This window comes from Agrilus planipennis, unplaced genomic scaffold, assembly GCF_000699045.2.
Source record: "Agrilus planipennis isolate EAB-ADULT unplaced genomic scaffold, Apla_2.0 scaffold46, whole genome shotgun sequence".
In the NCBI taxonomy this organism is placed as follows: domain Eukaryota; kingdom Metazoa; phylum Arthropoda; class Insecta; order Coleoptera; family Buprestidae; genus Agrilus; species Agrilus planipennis.
The window spans coordinates 898,026-917,259 of record NW_020438933.1 but is presented as its reverse complement, the minus strand read 5'-3'; the positions used below and the strand labels follow the sequence as shown (position 1 = coordinate 917,259).

The following is a 19,234-nucleotide window of genomic DNA, read 5'->3' as shown; positions in this document are numbered from 1 at the left end:
AGATGGCTAGCATCACAAGGAAAAGTAGACAAAGCTATCGAAATTTTAAAGAAGTTTGAGAGAATTAATGGAACAAAAGTGGACGATAAAATATATACACAGTTTTCGGTAAGTATTCATTGGAGTTTTTTTCATTCCAATATTTCAATCATTCAAAGAAGTAGTAAAATATATATTGAAAAAACTATTGTCATTTTTCAATTATTACACAGTACTAAAGACGTCCTCATTATTACTACATTATGAAATATCAAGGAAGACCTAAAATTTTTTTAATGCAAGACATAGTTAGGCTCTGTTGTAGTTAATAATGTTATTTTTTTACTTTATTCATTTCTTTTTAAATTAATTATTTGTTACCTGAACTGAAAAAATTAAAGTTTTAAATGAAATGAATACATTATTAGAAGTATTTATACTAGTATGTGTGAGGTAAATATTAATTATAAATTTTGGTCATTATATTTCCTAAAAAACATAATTTGCCTATAAATTTTGTATAGATAAATATTATGTCGTCAGTTTTATTTAATTACAATAACTTATGAATATACAAGTTATATATTGCCTCTTATTTTTAATATAAAGAAACTACTGTACATCTTATGCACTACGTTACATTTTGAAAATGTCAGCAAGACATGGTATTGTAAATACTCGTGTCAAGAATTGTTTCTTCACTTATACAAGTGTATTGGTCCTCGCGATATCTCATTTGTGAGTCAAATTTCAAATTTTGTTTAAATAAAGTTTTTCGGTTTTTAAAAACGGATTTTTATTTTAAACAAAAATAACTGGCGCTGCGAACAGGATCGATAACGGCGTGTTTATAGTGGTTTCATCGCGAAAAAGTGCTGAAAACATGGCTAAAGTTCAGTTTCGATTTTGCCAATTCAAAATCCCTGTGAAGGAAATTCCATCTTCAGGAGACTTTTAGTGGAAAGGAACATCTTCAGGAACCTCCGGTGGAAAGGAAATACATCGTGCCATCACCTTTATTTGCCTGAGCACCTTTCGATTATTCCTTTATTTTTTGCCTGTATGCAACCAAACTGTTAATGACTCTTTCCGAATCTGATTCCGACATCGAGAACAGTATTCGACTCCAATTTTTTCTTCACTCAAAACTTATATCAAACCCCCAATTTTAAATCTTTCAAACGGAATGACCCAACCAAACCCACCGTCTATCGCTCTCATGTTTGCTAACACACAACGAAAAATATGTACGGTCGCCGAATTTTCTGGTGAACCGTACGAACTTTCAAATTTTATAAACAAAGCAGAACATTATTGTTCTATTTATGGCGATAACGTTCCATATACCAAAAATGTAGCATTACTCGATCTAATTGTGACTCGTATTACTGTCAAAGCTGCTCGATACATTGTATCGATAGTATGAAGATTGTCAACAATTGGGACTTTTTGAAGCTTTTGCTAGAAAAATATAGCGACCCCCGTTCTGAAATAATTTTAGAATTAGAACTAATACGATGTAGTCAACAACGTAATTGGAGTTATTCCAAATATTACGACCAAAATAGAGGAAAAATTAGCCAACCTGTTAGACTTTGTTCGTCTAAATGATAAAGATAGTTTACTAATTAAATCAAAAATGTATGAAGAAAAAACCTTGATGGTATTTAGAGCTGAAATTAGGGAGCCCTATCGCTCACACTTAAGGCATATTTGGATTAAAACACTCAAAGATTCATTTGAAGAATGTCGCACTCTCGACAATGAAGCATACATATCACGAGTTTTGGATTACCAAAACTACCAAAAGGACGTAAAAAATAATCTCAAATTGTTTACACCTGCACCTACTCAATTTACTCGACATTTTGTCAGTCAGCCGCCTTCCTCACAACGAAGATTTAATTATAATCCTTTTGCTACGAAAACTACACAATTTCCAAGAGGACCTACGAGGGTGGATTGATAAGTTTCCGGCCTGACCAAGAAAAACAAGGTTTTTAAANTAGAAAATTATTTGCCAGTGATTCGTCATTTAATAAATTAAAGATAAATAAAAATATCAAATCTTTCATTTGGTGTTGATATTACTATAAAAGCAAGAATATTGGTAATCCTTAGGTTTTATAATTACAGTTAGGATTTACCAACATGAGCTGGTAAATGTATTAAAGATTGATATAAAACGAGACGATGTTTCAAACTTTTATCTTTAGACGATTAGTAAATCTTGATTTTGACAATACAACTTCATTAGAAAATATTTACTATATATCACAATTATGAGTTAAGTTACGTATATAATTTTAAAACATTCTTAAAATACATACTGAAAAGTATTACAAAGTAAAATGAACAAAAATGAAATTCAGTTCTCACAAACTACAGTATTTAATACCTACGTGGGCTAAACTATTATTCCATAATATTTATCTTGTCATTTGGTATTATTAATTGTTATTTTTCAATAGTGAAGAGAAAGATATTAATTGTTACAACACGGCGAACTACTATTGTCTTTAGAATTATAAAGCAGTCCTGATTCAAGCAACTTCATTTTCACTTTTCCATCTTTGTAATTATTTTTATTTATTTTAACCCACTGTTATTAGAAGTATGTAGTTCTCAAGCACGCAGCAAGGAAAATAAAGAAAAAATGAGTCAGATAAGAACATAATATTTTAATAAAGCTTAAAAGACAAATATTGCTAATAATTTGAGAAATATCAGAAGTATTAAATATTTTTTAGAGCTATGAAGATACGAGGGTGGATTGATAAGTTTCCGGCCTAACCAAGAGATGACGCCACNAAATAAATAAAATAAAATAAAAAATAAAAGTAAAACAAAAATACCGGTATGCAAGGGAAGACAAAGTACGGAAAGAGCGAATATAAAGATAGGAGACGAAGAATTAGAAGAAAAGGCTGGATTTTAGGTATCTAGGAAGTCAGGTAAATCAGGACAGAAGTAGTAGGGATATTAAGCAGAGGATAGCGCAGACAACAGTATATTTATAGGCGTAAAAATTCTATTTCATTTATACCGAATACGCGCCTAGACAAATTCATTGTTAAACCGTTAAACCGTATTTATTTAATCGGTTGAAAAACGTTTTCAGAAGTTCATAATGTTCATCGTTGTTATTAGAAGGAACAAAAACGTCGTCAACAAATACGAAAACTGATTCTAAGTCGCGCGTTGTCTCATCAAGAAAACGTTGGCACATTTGTCCAGCATTACATAAACCAAACGGTGTAAATAAGTACTCACCGAGCGGCATGGCCTAGAGGTCTAGACCATTGCTTAGCATTCGGGAGGACGCGGGTTCGATTCCGTTCTGTCCGTCTGCCTTGGTCCAAGTTNATAAACTGCACAAGACCAATTTAATTATATTTTTTAATTCATACATACAATAACGCTGATTTAAACTTCATTTAAATAAAAAAGAGGAACTTAAATTTCATTGTGTAAATCATAAAATATACGACAAGGAACACTATTTATACATCCACTGGCCAGATCACGCACATGGTTGTGCGCTGTGTACAATGTACTAATGGAAACTAGTTCGCGTATTGCCCCAAAATCAGACGGCAGCTGCCAATGCCGGCCGCCTGGGAAGACAATCAATAACGACCAGAAATACAACATTACACTTTAGTCCCAAACAGTTATACCACACAGAGAAACGGTATTAGACCATGAGATTTTATCAGAATTGAGATATATTCAATTCTAGAGTCTGTATGGGCTTTTTGTGAAAGTGATTCTTTCCTCCTCTTCGACATTTACCAGTTAAATTTTTATTGTGATCGACTCTAAAAGTATTATAGCCTTTTATAGGAAGTTCAAAGTCTGTGATATCATAATTAAGTCATGTCTCAATTAGAATCATAAATGAATAATCAACTGTATAAGAAATAAAGTCAAGTTTAAAATAGATAATTTTGTATTTAATATTTCTGTAGTTTGATAGTTAAGATTTAAATTGATTATGCAATATTTAGGGTTTTTACTAGCTGGTCGTTTTTTGGATTATTTGGCCGTTAAAATTTCCCATAAATAGGTATATTTAACCCTCTAATCCTTTTTACCCTTCTTTGCGAGAAAGGTGAGGGAATTGTTGATTATTTTGTAATAGTCACGTTCAACTTTGAAATTACTTTCCATCGAACAGACTTCTCTTTTATAGTTTCCAATTTTTACAGTTTTGATGGTTGTAGTTAATTTGGTGAGGAGATATTGAACGAAATTTGTTACATTTTGTTTATCAGATAGATTAAAATATTGTTAGAGCGAATTGATCGATGATCTCAGAAAGCACTTCATAAGCCAATCTATTGCTTCGGTCTTGACATCACTGATGGGTTTTTGTGCTAACGAGACGTTAAAAAGCGACTCCAATAAACGACTGTCTTTGGACCTGAATCAGAACAGCATCAGTAAAATATACAATGTTTTTAACTTTTCTCTCAGTGCAAAACATTGCATGTTGCACATGTTGGACCACTCTACATTTTTTTTCAACTAAAATGATTTGAATTAAAAAAGACGCATTCCGTTATTACGCACTTATAGTCTGCACACTCTAAAAATGCATATATGCATAGCGGAATATAATTAAAGTATAGGTACTGACTTATAACCTCAGTTTTTCAACTCATATGTTGACATTGGTAAACTAAACGATGAAATTTATGACAAATTTTCTTTTCAGAGTAGCACTATCGATCCCTCTAGTTGATGGCGGTTTTGAAAAATGTCGAATGTTTGCAGTAAATTTCACAGAAATGGTCGCAAGGGGTGTGCAAGAAGCAGATCCCTCATGGCCAACAAAATACTGCAGCCACGGATGGGAGTATAATTTCTCATATGCTGATGTTCCCTATTCTTCCATAGCAACCGAGGTGATTTTTAAGATTAATTTCAACGTTGGGTTCTTACTCAATTAAAGTTTGTTGCGGGTTGCTCAATATCAAAAAAATTGATTTGTCTATTACAATAATTATTAGGCATTATTAATGCATAATAATTAACCCAAACTTTAATTCAGTCTACGGAAAAAAATATTTTGAATTAAGACACTTATTTTGGCAATTTGTAAAGATATATTAATATGCATATCTAAGTAGATTTTCATAATAACCTAAAACAGTTAATTTTATTCTTATTGGATTTATTTAATTTTAGCAAAACTGGGTTTGTGATAATTCTGCTCTTCCAACCATTGCCCAAGCCATATTCTTTTGTGGAGCAATCATTGGTGGTTTGGTGTTCGGGTGGCTATCAGATACACAGGGGCGTATTTCAGCTCTTGTCGGTACAAACCTGATAGGTTTTGTAGCAGGTGTTGGAACAGCGTTTTGCAATTCTTTTTGGGCGTTCTGCTTGTGTCGATTTTTGGTTGGAATGGCATTCGACAATTGCTTTACCATGATGTACATTTTAGGTAAGTAACATTTTTCTATTTTCGTGATAAAGATATGCTCCTGTAAAGTCTTCAACTTGGTTGCAATTTATATTTTGTTAAATATCTTTTACTAATGTTGAATATAACAGATTTAGATCATTATGTAAATTCTAAGTTATGGTAATTAGCATTTCCAATTAAGTATAATCTATGCCTATTTGAAATAAAGATGCACCTAATAGTGGTGTCAGATTTGTGTGATACAAAAGTGTGATGCTTTTATGATGTACCGGATTTAGTTGTACCACAAGTAATACTCTTTAAAAGAAAACGTAATCTGTAGTGACGTTTAATCACTATAATTATATTCGATAATGCTCTATCGAAGTAACGCCTTCAACGAGTCATTAGAGATTGAATCAAGCGCAATGACGAGAGCCGCTAATGACTCTTTACGAATGAGACGGGAAAATGTATGTGATGTTATCTAATAACTGTGGTAGGTGGTTATGTACACAAAAACAATTTACATGAAGCAGCACTGGGTCAGTGGTACAGTGGCCTGGGTTCTATTTTACGCCAATGTAGTACTTTTTTTTTAATTTATTTAATTTCTGTCAATTTTTTTGGCGGATATGTTTAGGATCAAAAGGTTACGGAAGTTGAAGACAAATCTCACGCGTTTAGCTTGCCCTGATTCTAATTATATAATTAAAATTTAATCACATATGCATTTATATGACGTCATGCAAATGGATCTCTATCAACGGGTTTCTAGCAGCAGCCTAAATCAAAAGTAAACACATGTTCTTTACATTAGGCAATGTAATACTTCTTACATAAAATTTTGAAAATACCGTGATGATGGCATTAGGTATCTCAACATGATAGAGCAGTTCGAAAAACTTCCATTGCTAAATTTTTAGCTTTGGGATTCTTTTATCTAATTTTCCAAAACGTCTGATGAACTACATATGTTTCTTGTATACAGATAGTTTTTCATCTCTATTTTTGTTGAAAGCTGGCATTCATCAATTTGCCTGACATATGTTCACTTATTATTTTTTAAAATTAGTGTAAAATAATGTGTCAGTGAAAAATAATAAATCGAGGATGGACAAACTAACAGACCACAATTTATTTTTGTTGATGTGTGATGTAAAAATAAAGCATATTTTTATCGTTTTAAAGTTTTAGCGAATGAAAATACCCAATATACTACTACTCTAGAACCTATTTTAAAAGATAACGCACGAGCATAGACACTATAGGTATTCAGAAGGCTTTTCTACCCTGTGCGCTTCTTTCTGTTTAATATAAACTGGTCAGGGTTCGGAAAAGACGTCCCGACACCCTTAATTATATATAGCAGGAAGTTACCTTATTTTTAAAAACAGTTTGAATATGCCAGCGGTGTTACCATTCGTACACTAACAGTAGGAGTATTTTATCAAACAGGGTTGTATTTAAAGATTATTTTTTATTAGGTACTAAATAAGTTAAAAGACACAGAATGTTTTGTTTCAAGTTAATATCATACGTTTAAGTAGCTAATGAATGTTTCAATAATAATAGCCAATCAAATGTGTAAAAGAAACGAATTTGATTGTGAAACACTAGTGTAAAGTTATTATAGATAACAAATTGAAATAAACAATGTATGTTCTTGTGTACCTAGTCCTGTTTATTAACAAATATTTATGTTTTTAGTTTAGGAATGTTTTATACATTTTCTATGTTTTGTCTACAAATGTGTACTGCTCAGTAGCAATAAAATAAACTGTTTGCAACTTTTTGACGGTCAAAGTACGTCAGCTTTACATAATTGTAGTTGCACATTAATTTTATTGCACACTTGCAGGTGCCGTGTATTATTCTTGCCAGCCTTGATTCTAAGCGGCTTCCTATGCATTTCACTTCTACCTTCTGTAGATACGTTATCATTAAATGTCTCTAATTATCACTTCTTTAACAAAAACCAATGACAAATTAACATTAGTACTTAAGTAATTGCTCAGTATATTCCTTTCATATCGTAGAACGCTTATAATGGTTATATTTCTTGTGCAATTCGTCGTAATGAAAAAATATATGGATTGTATTATATACATGTATGAACATATAAAGGTATTTTATTATTTGCAATTCAAAGTAGGTAAAAACTTTGTGTGTGTTAACTTTTATATTAGCTAATTTGGATTGGGTAATGAAGTTTTAGCTTATCATCATCATCATAAGGTCGTCAGTCCTAAGATTGGTTGGACACGCACCTTCATACTTTCCTATCCTGAGCTAATCTTCACATTTCCCTAAAACTAGAACATCCCACATCCTTAACTAATTGCCAACATTAATCTAATCTGCCTTTAATATGTCTTTGACTAGTCCTTCATGTTAGAGACTTAGGACTTAATATTAGATAAGGCAGTTGTAATGAGAAAAAGAAGAAAAAGTTTTATTCGATATGTTAAAATGTAGAAAAGAAGAAAAAATCCGTATGAAAAATTTAATGCTTCAATAAAATAAAAAATTTTGGAAATTATTTGTCAAATAGATTATTTATAGAAGCCCATATTAACAATAATCCACCGTAATTCTAGAAACATTCTCTTTTAAAAATTATAACTAGGTGAAAAAGACTTGCGAACCCTCACAAAGCTGTGCTTTTAACTAGTCTAGTTCTTTGCATTTCTTATGCGAATTTTTTTGCGCCTGCCCGAATGACACCGATCTCGCTTGAGACTAATGCATATACCCTACCTTATTTTTGGTCTTTAGGAAGAAACTTCTCGGCATGCCCGACGATTCATACGCGACTAGGAATGGAGATAACATTCGGCGAACCTGCAATTGTCCTATTGCCCTCAATCAGCGCTGTAACGTGCCCAATCATATAAACCCATAACAATTTCATATTCATAATACAATGTTATGAACATATATAAGTAGTCAATTTTTTTTGTATGTTTATTCCTAATGTTTCGTTACCCACACTCTTACTAATTTATAATTGTAGGTTTGCAAGTATTTTCTACTTACTACTTCAAGATATGTTTACACCTTACACCTACGTATTCGCTCAGCCATTCGGACTGTACGACCTCTATATTACCTGTTTAACTAAATGATATGTGCATCTTGCATTTTGTAAACGTCTGGTTTGACTAAAAAAATAATTGGTACCTTTTAGAGAGGCATTATCTATTTCCTATTTGAGATCCTGACTCGCTTATCCGCGACCCTTCCAATTCAAAGAAAAACTCCTTTACAAAATTTTTCGTATAATAATTATTGTCGACTTGTCGATTTTATCTGTACCTTTTGTTTAACTTAAATTTAGCACCGTTATTTTTAGTTCTAACTGCAATATTCCTATTTTAACAAAAATTTTGTGATATGTAAATATGTTAATGTTTCGTTTTTTCTATTTTTCCTCTGAATTATACTGTATTAGATTTATAACTTTTGAATAGCTCGGTTTCCTTAATAAAGTTATGATCATATTATAGTTATTCTTAATAGCTGCTTATTTAGGTAAATGTAAATAATTTACTCTTCGTCGTAGTCTATCTATAGTATTGACATTAGAACCTATGTAACACGCAGTAATAGAATACTAAATTTAATGGCAAGATTTTTTTCATGTAAGTTTAGAAGTTAACAAATTATTCTAAAATATCAATATGTTTATTTACGAACAAACAGATTTCAGTAATTCCCTTTTAACGTCCGGTTATTTATTGCTAGTATCAGGGGCGGCCTTAGTCATTGGAGGGTTCCGGGCGGGTAAATTTCTGCGAGGCCCTCGTCTTTGCGGAATTAATTTTAATGATGATACTTGAAAAATGCACTGATTCATAAATAAGTTTACAATTTTAAAATTGTTTATCGAAAATTAAAAAAAAATGATAAAGACAAAGATAGCAAATTTGCGACTTCTTTAAGACTATTAAGAAATTCAAATAAACATTTGTAAGATTTACTATTACTATCTAATATTTTTCTAATTAGATTGTTGCGCGAGGGTGCGAAGCCCCTACAAGAGCGAGTATTATTTCCGTTAGTTATCAAACACGAAATAATTCAAAATACTTTATTACAAAACACTACCTACTATTAAACCCTAAGTAATTGTGCGTAATAATTAACAATTTTGTCAAAGTAGACGTCATAATCGTGAGGCAAATTCAAGTATTTCATTGCCAAATGTCGCTTAATGAGAAATATACTTCAAGTAAACGAAACCTTTGCAAAGAAAACCAAACTTTTTGGTTTTGCTAGATTGTTGCACTCTTTTGTTAGACTGGATGCATACTAACGATAGGGTATCATAGGACGATGTGGAAAACTATTATCTTGATTGGGCCATTTTAGGGATGGGCGATGTTTATCGATATTTTTTAAACGTCGATGTTATGTGTTCGATAGTTGATGTTTCAATGTCGGTAATACAATTCTAAAAACATCGATGTTTTGCTGAAACATCGGAAACCGTGAGACGTACAGAATAAAGTTGCAAAGATGTATAGGAAAAGCAGGTGTCAAAAAACAAACTCTACACTAAACTTATTTTCTATAAAAAGTTTCATAAAAAACATAAAATTGCTCTCTTCTTTTATTTTAAGAACATTGGTGTACCTACTTTTAAAGTCTTTTAGTTATTTAGCTAAAAATAAAACATTTCTTTTTTTTTCCTACTGGTAATTTATATTTTCTGTATTCCACGTATTGTTCAATGTTACCGATGTTGCAAATCATCGATGTTGTTCATCAATGTTATTGGTAACATCGATGGTAAGAAACGATGTTACCACTGACATTGACAGTAGGTCAGTATGTCAATGTCATATATCAATGCCAACGACCGGCTTCGGATTGTAACTTCTTCTGGTTCTTTTAAAAATTCCTTTTCCCCTTAACCACGTTGCTTTAGTCATTATGTGATTCCCTATTACATAGCCATTTCAAATACAGCTTGTATACACTGGTCTGGCCAAGACTCTTTTTAATAGCACATTACATCGAAAATTGTAGTTTCGAAGTGGTGTAATTAGAATAGTTACAAAAATAAGAAGACAGAAACTGCCAGTGCCGTAAAAATACACAGCCTAACCCTAACCTTAACTAGTAATATTAAACGACAGAAAAAGGAAAGAGTGCGTACATAGGATTTGTAGATTTAGAAAAAGCCTTTGACAATGTTAAATGGGACAAGATGTTAAATATACTTAAAAATGTAGGGATGAGTTACAAAGATAGAAGAGTGATACTTAGTTTGGATAAAGAGCAACAGGCAGTTATAGAGCTAGGGTTACAACGTAGAGAAGTAAATATTAGGAAGGGAGTCAGACAGGGATGGCACAGGGTCGTGTCGCCTTTAATAAAAAGAAGTTACTTCTATGCTCGCGAACGGTTAATTTAAAAATTCCAAAAAGGTTGTTAAAGGTGTATGTTTGGAGCGCGGCGTTGTACGGGTGCGAAACATGGATAGTGGGCGCGGCTGAAAAAAAGGTTAGAAGCCTTCGAAGTGTGGTTTTATAGGCGAATGATGAGGATAACGTAGGTAAAAAAGGTTAAAAATGAAGAGGAATTAGAAAGAATAGGAGAACAGAGGACTCTATGGAAGTCCATAAAAAATAGGCGAGATAGGTTGGTAGGACACTTTCTCAGGCATGAAGGTCTAGTTAGAGACATATTACTGGCAGAAGCAGGAGTTAGGAGGGATAGAGGTAGACCTGGGTTAGATTACTGTTCGCAAATAATTAAGGATGTGGATTGTTCTAGTTTTACGGAAATGCGAAGTTTAGCTCAGGATAAGAAAAAGTGGAGGTACGTGTCCAACCACTCTTAGGCCTGACGACCTTATGATGATGATGAATCTACTTGTGGGAACGTAGGTCGACATAAATAATATAGAGACCGTTATACCGACAAACTAATTCATTTAAAGAAAAATGTACAATTATTTACAAACGATACTTACAAGGGCTCGTAGCCGACATCCGATTACTTTTCTGTACAGGGGTTGAAGACAGACAGACTTTCTAATTTATATATTTTCTTTTTTTTGTACAACCGCAACGACAAGTTTCGACTGGTCTACCAGTCCAACGTGTAACTTTGAATTTTATTACACTACCTGCAAAGGGACTATTGGTATAGATGTAAAAAAATATGAGAAAACTACTTACTGTATTATTCCTTAAATTAGAGGTTGCCCATAGTTTCTGTACAAATCACTTTTATACAAGTATCTACGTATTATTTTTACTTGTACTTATAGTAGTAGCGGTAATATGGAGTTGTCTAAGAAAATCCTGCCTGAAAATGGTCCGGGAAACGTACTTTTCCACTTGAGTGTGTTTTACCGTTGTTTTCGTTATTTGAGTTTTTAATTTCGATCTTATTATTCAAAATACCGTTTTTATTTTGGTCAGTTTTGAACAAATGGAAGTTTAATCTTCATTAATTGCGCTATTCGAAACAAAACCTGTTTTCAAACTACCTATATTGACCCTTATAATTTTTGTTATTGATCATGATTCTTCTTGTTGCACCCTTTAACTTCATGCGGACTATCATAGGTCACACCGATATAACCTAACCATCGCGCATACTGTATTCAACCATTACGTTAGAAGGCGTTATACGTCAAGTGATTCAGTTAGTTAGATATCAGTTAGATTACATACTTGCTAGGCGAAGATTTAAAAATCAAGTGAAGGACTGTAGGAGTTATCCAGGATCAGATATATATAACGATCATAAGTTAGTAGTTATGAAAACCAATATTAAATTAAAAATTCTGAAAAAGATGGAAGGTAGGAGACGCCTTGACTTAAAAAAGCTAAAATGTAACGAAACGCGTGATAGGCTAGTTACAAGGACGGACGACGTACTAAAGACGGCGGGAGAAACCAATGACAGGGACATAGAGACGGAATGGAATTGCATTAAAACATACGCACATATACTAGGTCTTAAACAAAACGAAAGTAAGAAACCCTGGATAGCAAACGAAATTGAAGGACTAATAGAAGAAAAGCGGAAATAGAAAAACAGGACAGACGAAGAAGAGCAAAAAAGGTATAAGGTTATAAATTGGGAAATAATTAGGAAGTGTAGGGTAGCTAAGGAAGAGTGGATTGAAATGAGGTGTAAAGAAGTAAAAGAGAAATTTGAAGTAGCTAAAACGGATGAAGCTTACAATATAATTAAAAGGAATTTTAAAGATGTAGGGCACAGTAATGATATAAGAAACGAGGCAGGGGTCATTTTGATATAAAATAGAAAAAGGCGATAGGTAGAAAGAATATTTAGAGAACCAATAACGCAAGTCATGAGTTAGGAGATATATTATAGAATGAAGATAGTATGGAGATAGGTGAGCTTTGTTGCCCCATAATGAGAGAAAGGTTCAATGTAGCATTAAACAACTTAAAGAATGATAAGGCACCAGGTGTAGATGGGATACAGGGGGAAATTCTAAAAACATGTAGAACAAGAGGTTAGAGGTCGTATGTTTAAGCTAATTAGTCACATTCACGAAACGGAGAAAGTTCCAGAGGATTATAAACGGAACGTGCTAGTAACCATACCTAAAAAGACAAACGTGGATAGGTGCGAGACATTTACAACAAATAGCTTAATTTCTTATGCGTCAAAAATCTTAACTAGAATTGTACAGAGGAGAATGAATAAAAGGGCGAAACAACTATTAGGAGAAGATCAATTGGATTTAGAGGCAATGGAGGAACGCGACAGGCCATTCTAGTTTTACGGGTAACAATAGAGAAAACGATAAAAGAATGGATTTGTAGACATAGAAAAAGCTTTTGAGAATGTTAAATGGGACAAGATGTTAAATATATTTAAAAATTTAGGGATGAGCTATAAAGATAGAAGAGTGATAATGATAGAATTTGTATAAAGAGCAACAGGCAGTTATAGAGCTGGGGCTGCAACGTAGAGAAATAAATATTAGGAAGAGAGTCAGACAGGGATGCATAGTGTCACCGCTACTTTTTAATCTATACATCGAAGACGCGATCAATATCATTAAAGACAGTACAACTGTAGGAATAGATATACAGGAGCAAAGAATTAGCATGCTTACGTTTGCAGATTATACAGCAGTATTAGTATTAGCAAGGAGAATTTACGATATAGCTTTAAATAGAATGGTGATAAAACAGTACTCTATGAAAATAAATAAAATAAAATAAAAAATAAAAGTAAAACAAAAATACCGGTATGCAAGGGAAGACAAAGTACGGAAAGAGCGAATATAAAGATAGGAGACGAAGAATTAGAAGAAGTGGCTGATTTTAGGTATCTAGGAAGTCAGGTAAATCAGGACAGAAGTAGTAGGGATATTAAGCAGAGGATAGCGCAGACAACAGTATATTTATAGGCGTAAAAATTCTATTTCATTTATACCGAATACGCGCCTAGACAAATTCATTGTTAAACCGTTAAACCGTATTTATTTAATCGGTTGAAAAACGTTTTCAGAAGTTCATAATGTTCATCGTTGTTATTAGAAGGAACAAAAACGTCGTCAACAAATACGAAAACTGATTCTAAGTCGCGCGTTGTCTCATCAAGAAAACGTTGGCACATTTGTCCAGCATTACATAAACCAAACGGTGTAAATAAGTACTCACCGAGCGGCATGGCCTAGAGGTCTAGACCATTGCTTAGCATTCGGGAGGACGCGGGTTCGATTCCGTTCTGTCCGTCTGCCTTGGTCCAAGTTTTTCTGTGGTTTTCTTGGATCACTTAGGCAAATGCTGAGGCAGTAACATTCCACAGATAATCTTTCACTCTCTTCTGTCTTCATTTCGTCCGTCTCAACTTTCTCACCCGAACCACCACCCACCCATTCCCACGATTCCTGAAAGCAGGCTGAAGAGGGCCTTCCGCCCTACCTTCCGGCATAGCCCGGAGGGACTGCCCGCCCACCAGCATTACTGGCTGGTGGGAATGAAACACCCAAAAGTTTTAAAAAAAATAAGTACTCGAATAATCCGAAAGGTGTGATTATAGCGGTTTTAGCTATATTTTTTGAAGCTGCGCTTCTTGGACTAAATCAATTTTTACCAAGTTGTTGCGCAAAATCTTCGATGTAGGGTAGCATATTCGGCTTTCGCTGTTTTAAGACGGTCTGGTGCAAGTCTACGAGGTTTGCAATTAACAGGAGGATCCGGCGTTGATTCTATGAAATGATCGGTGTTACGTTTGACGGCTTGTCTCTGCAAAATACTGCAGGTCTTCTAATGTCTGGGTAATCAGCGAGCTGTTTCGCCTACAATAGTTTTAATGGAACTACTTTGTTGACAGACTCATTTTCCACTTGCTGAAAGATTTGTTGTTCGGTCTACAATTCTTTTGTTTCGCGGATCGATTAACAAATTATAGTATGATAGGAAATCCATGCCTATAATAAGAATGTCGACGTTGCCGAGCTCAGCCGCGCACACCGGCGGCCTCTCTAGTTTTCCGGATTCTAGTTACAGGGAGAAACACATTTGTTTTTTTTTTTACACTCATCACCAAAACGATAGTGGTTCCAACATACGTGGTACCGTTTGCAACTTTTACTGCGGTCTCGAGATTTATTTTTGTTTCGTAAGTGTGGTCTACCTCTGTGTTGGTTCTTATCTTCAAAAATAGCGTTTAACATTAGCCGTGTTGTCAAAATTTCCTCGTACAACTTTTCTAAGGGTAACTGTTTTGAAGACGATTCGGCTTTTAGCTGTACTGGCTCCACAATAACGCTGATCCTGCTGTTTCTTTCAGTTGGTATATCGTGGATCTGATCGACTATTTCAAAAAGCTTATCAGCGCCTATTTTGGTTAACGCTTTACTTGTAACCTGGTAGTCCACATTGCCACTAAAGAGTCGTCACTTACGAAAGAGTTCCCAAATTTTTTTAGATAACTCCAAAACTGAGTAGGTTGCCTGTCGCCAATTTTTTCGTTTTCAAGAAATTTTCGCAATCGCGCCGAATTTAATTACAGCACTTTTGTTTATTTATTTTGAGCTACCGCGTCACTCCTTTCTCCTATGAGGGAGCACATAAATTTTATGATCGGAGTTTAAATGCAAATAAACTACTTTTAAGAGGGAGAAACACGAGTAACGGCACTTAGTAATATTTATTTAAACTAATAACAATTACTGCTACAAAAATGTATGTACATAAGACCCTTTCGCTGATTTTTATGACTAAATGCTGAACTTTTTGATTTTGATTCTGAATTGTGAGTTTTGAACTTCTCCTAAAAGAAAACCTTTGGGTGTTTCATTCCCACCAGTTACTAATGCAGGTGGGCGGACATTCCCCCCGGACTATGCTGGAAAGCAGGTTAGAAGGCCCTCTTCATCCTCCTTTCGGGAATCATGGGAATGGATGGATAGTGGTTCGGGTGAGAAAGATGACACGGACGAAATAAAGACATAAGAGAATGAAAAATTATCTACGGAATATTACTGCTTCAACATTTGCCTAAGTGATCCAACGAAGCAACAGAAAAATTTAGACCAAGGCAGACAGACCCGGAATCGAACCGACGTCCTCCCGAAAATGCTAAGCAATGGTCTAAACCTCTAGGCCATGTCGCTCGGTGAACTTCTCTTTTTGTGTCAGCATATAAATACCTAAACACAATCTCCACTCTGATAGAGGAAGTAATGAAGGTGGTGACTAGTATTCAAATATTTGAAATACTTGTTTATAGATGTAAGCGTGTCTACAGTATTTTGAATATACCGTCGCTATCGCACCTAAATTACCTGCATAAGAATGCAGCATTTCGACGATATATGTAAACCATCAATTTCTAGATTAAGGTCTAAAGGAAAAAGCAGGTGAATATCCCCTGAATCTGAATACACTTTTTAAGGTTTCGTACTTCTTCTCCACTGTGATTTCGAAATAACGTTATCTATTTTTTCCAAGTATAGCGGCCCTAATTCACTAATAACCACAGCGAAACTTTTTTAGACCAAAACGGCGGTAGTTTTACTGTCACGTCGCACTTTTGCCCTCAATTTGGGAAACATCATTGTTCTCCATCGTACTATTATTTTCGACAACAAGATATGAAATAGGTAGGTGAACATGTTTTAATCGTTTACGTATAACAAAATGTGCCTACGTGGTACTTAAACAATTTTTGCTTGCATCTTATTGTTTTTGTCTCTATATTCCTCTTTTGAAATATTCCAAATCTCAGTATTTTTTTGAACTGCTTCAGAAAAGAATTATAGGTATATCCACAAAATGATAAGATATGTTTGTTGAGGTTCCTAAAGGGAACTGCTTCAATATTTATAAAGCATTGCTATTCTTGTATATTATGTAGCATAAGTTTCAATATTTCTAAACTTCACCCTTTTCATACCTCTCCGTATTCTAAATCCTTTTCTGCACTTATGACTCATCTCAACATCCCTAAAAGGTATTAATAAATGTTTACAGATTACACGAATAAGCTCCGAACATGCACCGTTTGCGATTAAGCATCGTATGCAGGTCTACATTCTTGAGATATCATTTTGCTTCAACATAATAATCCGCCAAAGTCGGTCGCGAGAGCAGTGGCTCGTCTAGGGAGCAAAAATATCCTCCCTGTATACATTAATGCGATGTCGTTGTATACAGCAATTTACAAGAAACATCACTTACCCGGATTATTATTATTGCATTGTTGAATTTTCCCTAAGATATGAATGTTAGTTTATTAATATTATAAATATTTAAAAAGTTTGTACCTATTTAATTTGTATGGACTAATGGGCTAATACTTTCAAAAACAGAACATGTATACTTCAATGTAAGAACAAATGCTTTTACGGCCGGAATCTACAGTAGAAAGAAGATTCGGGCTATAGGGCTGTGGTCTAAGTGAACTATTCTGTCCAGACGTTTCGTGCTGCGTTGACAACGTGAACGTAGATTATATCTCGAAGTCCTGACAGCGACACCCAGTCTGCTATCCACTACCACTGAGGATATCAGCCGCAGTAGCTTACGAAACGTCTGGACAGAATAGTTCACTTAGACCACGGCCCTATAGCCCTATAGCCCGAATCATCATTCTACTATGAATACTTCATTTAATGAACTGACATTTATATTTTAAGAAGAATTCAAAAATACAGTAAAATACATTTAAAATAATGAAGTTAGGGTACACTTCCAGTATAACCCGATATCCACCGTACTTGAAAATATTGTTACACCAGTAGGCACTTAAGTTTACATAACTTCCTGTTTCAAAATCTCCAGTTGGAAGAAACCCCTGATGGATAAATTTCCTATACAATACGAAAAATTTCTTTACGAATAACAGACACTTACCTTTATGTATATTATGTAATAGAACACATAGGCAAAATAAAATACAATCTTTAAATTTAATTTGATAAAATTTAAATACTTGGTAGTTTTAAAAAGTGCAGTACAATGATTATTTTTAACCTTCCCTCATAATAATTCGAAACTTTTTTTGAATTACTATTTAGAACTTATTGTTAAACCGACCAGTTTCGTATGGCCCGAATCTTCATTCTACTACGACCAGTTTCGTGTTTGGATTTTAATTTTTTGCAGGAAAGAAACATTTGTATTTATGTTTTGCACTAACCAAAGCAATTCCGAAGCTTATATTAGCCTTCTATATTTCTTTAAAGTACTGCCCTGCAAAATGTGAGAACATGGATATTATAGGATGTGTTCGCTGATATTACTTGCGTGGTACTTTTTGATGGTAAAAATTGTTCTAAAGGGATGTTTCATTGTTACTATTTACTATTCTAATATTAAATGGCCAAATGTTCGAGTGAAAGTGCTATTCAATAGCTTTGTCATAGAAAATCTAACAGAGGTTGTACCAAATTAGAAATTTTTTTATGTTTTGAAAAAGTAGCATTAATTTTATCTTAAACTACAAAATGGATTTCAGTTTTGGAATATGTCGGCCCAAAATGGAGAACTTTTGTAGCAAATATGTCCATAGCTATATTTTTCACATTCGCCGCAGCCGTCTTGCCATGGATTGCTTGGTTTTTGGAAGATTGGAGAATGTTTACCGTAGTAACTTCCGTCCCGTTGGCATTGGCCGTTTTAACTCCATGGGTTGTTCCAGAATCTGCAAGGTAAAGAATCCATTGCTTCACCGAATTTATGTGCATTGTTTTATTAGTTTTTTTTTTTTTATTTCTAGATGGCTAGCATCACAAGGAAAAGTAGACAAAGCTATCGAAATTTTAAAGAAGTTTGAGAGAATTAATGGAACAAAAGTGGACGATAAAATATATACACAGTTTTCGGTAAGTATTCATTGGAGTTTTTTTCATTCCAATATTTCAATCATTCAAAGAAGTAGTAAAATATATATTGAAAAAACTATTGTCATTTTTCAATTATTACACAGTACTAAAGACGTCCTCATTATTACTACATTATGAAATATCAAGGAAGACCTAAAATTTTTTTAATGCAAGACATAGTTAGGCTCTGTTGTAGTTAATAATGTTATTTTTTTACTTTATTCATTTCTTTTTAAATTAATTATTTGTTACCTGAACTGAAAAAATTAAAGTTTTAAATGAAATGAATACATTATTAGAAGTATTTATACTAGTATGTGTGAGGTAAATATTAATTATAAATTTTGGTCATTATATTTCCTAAAAAACATAATTTGCCTATAAATTTTGTATAGATAAATATTATGTCGTCAGTTTTATTTAATTACAATAACTTATGAATATACAAGTTATATATTGCCTCTTATTTTTAATATAAAGAAACTACTGTACATCTTATGCAC

General features: G+C 33.6%; 1 protein-coding gene across 1 annotated transcript in view; it reads left to right on the top strand.

The window, feature by feature from the left end:
• The window catches only part of LOC108744751 (organic cation transporter protein-like), a 102,488-nt gene that overhangs the window by 55,904 nt on the left and 27,350 nt on the right, over nt 1-19,234 (top strand). The window contains exons 3-6 of the mRNA XM_025974253.1: nt 4,700-4,889; nt 5,173-5,431; nt 18,365-18,557; nt 18,626-18,731. Of these exons, the coding sequence (XP_025830038.1) occupies nt 4,700-4,889; nt 5,173-5,431; nt 18,365-18,557; nt 18,626-18,731 (748 nt within the window). The remainder of the gene's footprint in view (nt 1-4,699; nt 4,890-5,172; nt 5,432-18,364; nt 18,558-18,625; nt 18,732-19,234) is intronic.